This window comes from Bidens hawaiensis, unplaced genomic scaffold (assembly GCF_021521415.1).
Source record: "Bidens hawaiensis isolate Kalapana, Puna unplaced genomic scaffold, B.hawaiensis_p1.1 tig00079067_1, whole genome shotgun sequence".
Taxonomy (NCBI): Eukaryota; Viridiplantae; Streptophyta; class Magnoliopsida; order Asterales; family Asteraceae; genus Bidens; species Bidens hawaiensis.
The window spans coordinates 29,775-38,006 of record NW_027503529.1 but is presented as its reverse complement, the minus strand read 5'-3'; the positions used below and the strand labels follow the sequence as shown (position 1 = coordinate 38,006).

Below are 8,232 nucleotides of genomic sequence, written 5' to 3'. Positions count from 1 at the left end.
TATCTCAACTACTCACAATTATAGCATCCAAATTATGCCTATATATTTTACGTCCATTCTTGTTATTCAAATCCCACAAAAAAACACTCAAAAAACACACAAAAATGTTATCATGTGATAAAACTGTGAAAAACATGGTGAAGGCCAAGCTTGACCTTGAGAAAGAAAAGGACGAGAAGTTTCTCAACACCCTTCAGCACTCACAGACCTACGTGCTTCAAGAGAAATCAAAAACTCTTGACACGTACAACGAACTCATGGAGCTACCAGACAGTGAGTTCAAGGCAAAAATTGCTAAGTTCCTTAAACAACAGACTACATGCTACGACTCCATGTATGGTACTTTGGTTGACACGGTTTCAAAAGTGTCAACCAACATGGAGTTCAAGGGAGATGGACGTGATAACATCAAGAACCAGGGAGCGGTGGGGGTTGATGGGGTTTGGGTTAATAGGGGCTGATGGGGTCTGATGGGGTGTAACCCCATGTTTTAAAAAATAAATAAATAAAAATTTTATCTTTTGTTATACGTTTGTCATACGCTTGTTATACATTTGTGAAACACTTGTGTAAAAAAAGGTAACTACATAACACACAATCTAAAAAACAAACAAACTAACTAACTCTTTCTATCTAAAACAATCAGTTAAGAATTCATTGTTGCGGTTGCTGCTGCAATGCTTTACAAGTTCTGCTGTTGTGGCCAGATAGGTGACAAATTTGACACTCCCTATAACCCTTCACAGAGCGACAAATGGCTATCTTTTTCTTTGATTTAATTATTTTGTGTGAGCCACGACCCTTGTTTCTTATTCCCGTAGGTACACGAACGGTAACTTCTGATGGTTGTTCAAAACCTAAAACAGCAGCAAATCTATCCCTTTTAGATGGACGTACTCTTTCATACCAAGTTAAGTATGCTCTTTTAATCATCAAATTCATCTCATCTCTAACTTTAATTAATTTATCAATATCTGCAACATTACTATTTATAAGGTATTCACCGGCATACTTTATTTCTCTTGAAATATCTTTGATCTTCTTGTTCTGATCATTACCAAATTCTGACATTGGAACTGTTCTGATATTCACCGCATCCTCTTTCCTCCATCGATCATTTATATATCTTTTAGAGAATTTCTTGAGTTGATACATATTCATGACGTAGAAAATATGGTGACAAAACAAACCATATTGTTCAAATCTTTTGCAGGAGCATGTTGCAATAGACTCTTCACCAAACTCACCGTCCTTCTTCAACACATCCTAAAAAATGTAAAAATGCTTATTAAACTCTTGTTAATTAATTTAAACTTAAGCAACTTTAAACTAAAAACGCTTACTAAACGCTCATAATTACCTCCAAAAAAGCTGGAAGATACGCATTAAAATCCATTATTTTACACCTCAAAAAACCTTCTTCTTCTTCACAAGAACATAATTGTGAAACACCACCAAAAATTTCATTCATTTCATCTTGAAGATCATTAAATATAGATCTTTTATATATCCTAAGTGCTTCCCTTTCAAGATAACTTCTGGTTTCTAACTGCGGATACGTGAACCTACTATCATGATCACACAGTCTGCTATTGTATCTCTGTATCTCCATACAAAAATCAAAATGGTTGAAAAACTCAACTAATGTTAACTGAGAATTTGTAGCTTTTCCGAAAAAATGGTTTTCGCTCTCTGATCTTGATGTTGTATGCATCAATCCAGACAAAGGTTCGTCTCTATAAAAAGCAGGTATCTAGTCAAATATGATTTCATACATATCATTAAGCCATTTATTCTTGTCAAGCTCAAACTCAACTATTATAGCCTGCCCTTTTTCCTCAAATTCTAAAGGACTAATTGAATCCGTCCACACAATGTTACATAGTCTACTCTTAAAATATTCGTTGTTACATAAATCAGCTCCCACCTGATAACAAAAAAATGTTAAACGCTTATGAAATGCTCATTATCAATATACATAATCTTGTTACGTGTCGGTCCCGAATAATCACTCAATACTCATAACAGTGTCATAACCCACACATTGAATGTGTCGGCAAGAGGGTTAATGACCGATTGCTAAATAAGGAAATATTCTTGTTTGTTAACGGCGGAATCATAAACAAACAAGATTTGTTGCTAAAAAGGTTAATAAAGGTAATAGACACGAACAATAACTCAAAAGATTTCTATTTATATAAACTAATTCATATAAACGATTTCTTGTCGGAATGTATATTCAATGATAACCTAGGACAACCGTCACACTCAATCAGGAATATTCGTTCTTTTCTGAAAAGTGTAAAAGCAAATCCGTATGTCTGCCACATGAGCCGTGCCCTAAATTATTCTATTTATAGGCCTTCCATCTCCTGACAATTGTCATTTCTTCTAGAAACCCTAATGATTTATACATATTCAAAACTATACTAAGTGTAAAAACAGGTCTTCCGGGTAGACTTTGTAACATTTGTCTTCTCCGTGTAGGCTTTGTGCCATTTTGTCATTAAGAGTAAACCTGGTAACCTTGAAGTGTGCTCGGGAACAATTCTCCGGGTAGACTTTACTTAGAGTGTTTTCCGAAGAAAATACTCACCAAGTAGACTTCAGTCTTCTTGACCATATCCAACTTTGCCCGATATGATCCAACGAGCAGACTTATTCTTCTAAGGTCCTTTCAACTCCTTGCTAGTGAATAACTTATTAGCAAAGCAGTGTGTGCTTGGTTACACTGTAGCTTGCCTGAGTTGAACCTTGCCCGATGAGTCCTTTGGATAATCTTAACTTTCATCAAGCATGCTCGGACCACTGTTTATTAAAGAATACCTTGCTAGATCTTCCAAGTACTTGGCTTTATAAGCTTGGTGTGACCAAGGGTTTGCTACAGTGCTCGATCATGAAGAACAACTCAGCTTGACATAGTGAACCCTGCTCGGATATACATTAAAGAAGATTTCTAAAAGATAACTCTGCCCGATAGGCAAAATATCGTGCCCGGCTAAGTAAAACCCTGATCGGATGTCCAAGTGTGCTCGATTTCATACTTAGCGAGTTCTGAGGAGGTTGAGAAGATTCCAATCTTCATTATACTTATTTTAGGTCAAATCTTTGACTTAACAATACGCTCATAAAACGCTCACATATTAAACGTCAAAGGAAAAGACTATTGCCATTAAACGCTTGTCAAAAGCTCATTATTTAAGCTGCTTAAAACACAACTAAATCAAGCACAATTAAAAAAAGTTACCTTGTCAGCAACTTTCTTCATGATATGCCACATATATAACCTATGCCTTGTATTTGAAAACACAGATGCAATAGCTTTCTTCATAGCAGGGTCTTGATCAGTAACAACCACCTTCGGTGCATGACTAAATGACTTAAGTAGCATTTGCAATAACCATGTGTACGATTCAATAGTTTTAGAATCTATTAATCCAGCACCGACAGTCACACTATGACAATGGTTATCGATTGCCGTGAACGGGACAAAAACCATCTTGTACCTGTACATAAAAAATCATATAAATACACACAAACATATACATACACACAATCCTATACATACACACAAACTTACTTGTTAGCCTTAAATGTAGCATCAAAAGATATAATATCTCCAAATGCAAGATATTTACTCTTTGAAATCTCATTAGCCCAAAACACACGAATTAAATCACGATCATCATTGACATCATATTCAAAAGAATAATCGGACGAAATGTTCTCTACGCACAAAATCTCTTAACAATCATCTCAGCATGATACTCTCCAATATAACAATTCAAACATTGTTTAAAATTCTTACAATCATCTTTAGTTGCACCTACTTTTTCAAAACCACCGTACTGTGTTCTCATAAGGTTAAACGCTTTAACAGGTCCCAGGTTCATATTAGACAGCTCATAAATAACTTCCTCTTGGACATGTGTTAACTTCCTCGCAGAACGAACAAATTACATATCAGAATCTGCAACCATTCTATGATTATGGCCTTTAACAAAATCATCTACTTCAAAAATTACACCGTCAACAGATTTTAACTGTAGATGTGCTCTACAACCACATCTAATTGTCGACCTCTTCCTCCTTTTATAATATGGCTTGCTTGATTCATTACAATCACCTTTTGAATCATACATTTTAGCTAGCTTGTGACCTTCTTTACAACATTTAATATACTTTGTCTTTAGTATACCATCATGCACGTAAGATCCACCTTTACGAACCCCAAATCCAGCTTTTTTAGCATATTCACTATAAAAATCAAATGCTTGATCAATTGACGAAAACATCATTCCTTTAACAGGTCTGTAGGAAGAAACAACTTCAGGAATTATATCAACCCCTTGACCTTCACCAAAACACTTGAATCATCTAATCAAAACATCAAATAAAACCATATTATAATCCAAACATGCTCAAAACACGCTCATATTATAAAATCAACCATTTTAACAATCCTATTATGCACACGCTCACAACACGCTCATATTCTATAACATTATAATTAGTCATATTAACACGCTCATGATACGCTCATAGTATAAACACCAAAAATCAACCATGTTAAAACACTCCTAATATGAACACGCTCGTAACACGCTCGCAAACTAAACTAATCAATTATCATGTGATTCTCATGGAAACTAACATACAGGTTACTACCACGATTATAAACATAGTATACATCTACCGTTGATTAGTTCAAACAGAGCAAAAACTTACATTCATGATCGTCTTCAAATCAAAAAAATCGATTGAAAGCTGTTTCATGTACTCAAGAGAGCTCAATTGATAGTTTTCGGTAAAAAAATTGCTTCGTAAATAAGAAATTGATTTTGATTAAGCTAAATATCAGGATCGTAACTATTTATACGCAAATTACCAAATTTAAATGATGAATCAAAAAGACAATCGTACCCTTCTCGCTTAAAATACACTGGATCTTCTCAACCGCTCTCAACTGAATGGAAAGTGTAGATCGACGCTCCAAAATGTCGCGTACGGATTTATATGATAACGATTTGCGTATTCCATCTTTTCTCTCTCTCTCTCTCTCTCTTTATATATATATATGTGTATATATATATATATATATATATATATATCTAACTATCTGTATAATTGTCTATTATAAAATCCTTCATGTCGTTCTTGTGTCGCTCCCCACCCCTTTAGAGCCATTAGATTGCTTGATTTCTGAATGAAGACCTCTCATTGATTTAGCCCGGTTTGACCCATATACCTCACACAAGTCATAACATCTCAAAAACTCTTTACGAGTGTATGAATATTCTGATGGAGATTATATTCTCTCAAACCCTAAATCCATTCATATTTCTGCATTTCATTCTCAACAATACAATTCATTTCTCTCATTACCTGATGGCCTCTACCTCTCATGACACACTAAATTTACCTAAACATGAGCTTATAACTATATACATATTGTTGTGTGGCCAAAATGTAATGGTCAAGTGTTAATAGTTTAAGTATGTCTAAATTGTTCATTCATTTTTCACTTTGTGTCATCAAAATTAAATATCTGATAAGATACACAATAATGGCATTTCGATTGCTTATACATCACTTCTTAGTCCTTAGACCATGTATAGTCATAATGCCACACCCCTGGGTATTATGCATCATGTGGCGCTCAGTCAGAGTTATGGTTTTATGCAAAAAGAGGGTGTGGTCATAACTTTTCACCCCCGGGTATTATGCGTCACGTGGCGCCCAGTCACTATTATTATTATTATTATTATTATTATTTTCTAAATAATAATTCATTAAATAATTAAATTTAAAATTAAAAATCTACATTAAATTTAAAAATAAAAACTATGTTAAAATTAAAAAAAACATTAAATAAAAAAAAATACAACAATAATAATAAGACTAAAAGTTGTATTTTTCAAAAAATTTGCTTGCCGAATTGCTTTTAGAGATTGAAATCTTGGGTCGTCTTTGGATAACTCGTTTATTAAAACCTCGATGTCGTGGTCCAATTCATTCCTTTTAAGTACTTCGACGACGTCCAAATTTACTTGAAGACGTTGAGCTCCAAGTTCTTGTATACCTTTGAGTCGAATGTTCATTTATTTAAAATGACTTTCCATTTCGGCATTCGAACCCGCTGTCGACGACGACGCGACCCCTTTTCCCCTTCCCTTGCTTCTTCTACCCCCGATCGAGGGATCTCGGCAACATCCGCATAGGGATCCCCGTTTTCATTATCGCTTAAGTTGAAGTTTCGAGCGTCGGAACTTGGCGTTTCTGGATCAACCTAAGACGAGGTTTTAGACCTTTTTTTAGGTCTAACAATTGCGGTGTCGGCCTCCATAACCGGGGCTCATTTAGGGTGAAACCTCAGTTGATTGTTCCAACAGCCAAAGTAATTGAAGCTCCCCGAGTTCCGTTGATACTCTATCAACGCCATTTCCATGATTTCCGCGTCAGAGACACCGCTACGCCACGTTCGAGTCATCCGAGAGTGAACCGCAAGGTAAGCCGTGCATTTGGTGTTTATATCGGTCCATTTCAAGATTACCGAATCTTTTTCCCGACGCGAGTCCCCGGCAAGTTTGTGGAACAAATGTTTAATTTTGTTCCAAAATACGCCCGATGATTGATAGTTCGCTAAAAAATAAAAATATTACAAGTTCAGTGTTTGTTCTAAGAAATTTAAACAAATGATATATATTTTTAAAACTTACCGCACTGTCGATCTTCCGATATCGCGCACCAAGCACGGGAAACTAGTTCACACTCGTCGGTATTCCACGGTATAGTGTTAATTTTAGACCGAGCTTCGCCGACGGGTTTCTTTACGTGTTTTCTCCCACGTCCACATTAGCTTGAACCGCCGCGAGTCTCCGGGACAGGTTGTGGCTCCGGGTTGATTTGTTTCTCCGGCACTGTCTTGTCGTCGGGTTGGGAACCCGAAACGACCATCATGTTTTTTGTTGGGTTTTGGAAATCGGGCACCGTATTTGGGTTAGGGGCTCCAGAACTTTGATTTTGTATATACGAGACCATTTGCGGGTCAAACGGATACGGGGATTTGTGGGATAGGGATTGTTGGCATCGGGATGGTATATGGGTTCGGTTGTGGATTATTTGGGTTGGGATTGTTTGCGTTTCCTTGTCGGGCGTATGCGGCATAACCGAGCATTTGGTTATTAAACAGAAACATTTTGGTTGGTTTTCTTGAATATATATGTGAGTGTTTTATAGAGAATTAGTAGAAGTGTGTATAAAAATTGAGGTGTGGGTTTGTTTTTATAGTAAACTAGTTTGAGGCCCGTGTATTACAAAGGTAATTGTTAAAAATTTTAAACTTTGACCATTAAGTGAAATACAATCAACAAATTGATCATATATTGTTAATACAATTACAATTAAATTAAAATTACAGAAATTACATAACTAAGATTACACAAATATGTTACAAATAGGTAAAAACTTACTTTTACACTACATTTGTGATTGTATTAGTTGATATACATTGTTTTATCAAAAATCAAAATCTTTAGTCCATGTCTGCTTATAACTCTTAATAAAGTAACATATATGCTTGCTTATAACTCTTGATATAGCCATATATATTTGTTTGTGTGACAAAAAGGTTCTTCAAGTACATACCAACTCTAGATAAATGATAATATATATCCATAATACTAATAAAAAATATTCACACACATAAATATCATAGTTTTAATCAATTATATGATGTCATTCGAGAACATCTGCTCATGTTTATCCAAAAAAAAATTGATTATCCCAAAATCCATATACCTGAACTTTGATGATATAATCATCCTTAAAATCTTTACAATTTGAAATTGATTGATCATGCTAAATTTTTTGTCATTAATATTCTGTGTATGATAAATTTTTAATTGACTTTATATTTTACAACTAAAAATCGTATAATCAAGCAACATAAAAACCGGATATTTAAATATAACAAAATGATTTGTTTATTTCATATGAATGTAATTGCAAGGAATATGAAAAATACATACTAACATTAAAACCATGTTCAAATAATAGGGGTTATTCTGAGTTAGAAGAATATTAGAAGATTTAAAGTTGCATAAAGTGAAGGTAGTGATTCTTATTTATAATCGTTGAAAGTAGGGCTGTCACGTTTACCCGTAACATGAAACCCAACCCAAGAGAACTAACCCGACCCGAGAAACTCGAACCCCAGAAAATACTAACCCG

The 8,232-nt window shown here is 34.9% G+C and overlaps 2 protein-coding genes across 2 annotated transcripts; both read right to left on the bottom strand.

The window, feature by feature from the left end:
• Positions 1–654: 654 nt before the first annotated feature.
• Positions 655–3,893, bottom strand: LOC143607034 (protein FAR-RED IMPAIRED RESPONSE 1-like). Its single transcript, XM_077082621.1, has 6 exons — positions 3,827–3,893; positions 3,581–3,728; positions 3,248–3,506; positions 1,826–1,927; positions 1,361–1,753; positions 655–1,266 (listed from the first exon to the last, which is right to left on the bottom strand). Exons 1-6 carry the CDS (start codon positions 3,891–3,893, stop codon positions 655–657), a joined length of 1,581 nt encoding a protein of 526 aa, XP_076938736.1.
• Positions 3,894–3,956: 63 nt separating this feature from the next.
• On the bottom strand, positions 3,957–4,518 carry LOC143607033 (protein FAR1-RELATED SEQUENCE 11-like). The gene is made up of 2 exons (XM_077082620.1): positions 4,477–4,518; positions 3,957–4,367 (listed from the first exon to the last, which is right to left on the bottom strand). Exons 1-2 carry the CDS (start codon positions 4,516–4,518, stop codon positions 3,957–3,959), a joined length of 453 nt encoding a protein of 150 aa, XP_076938735.1.
• Between the last annotated feature and the right edge of the window lie 3,714 nt (positions 4,519–8,232).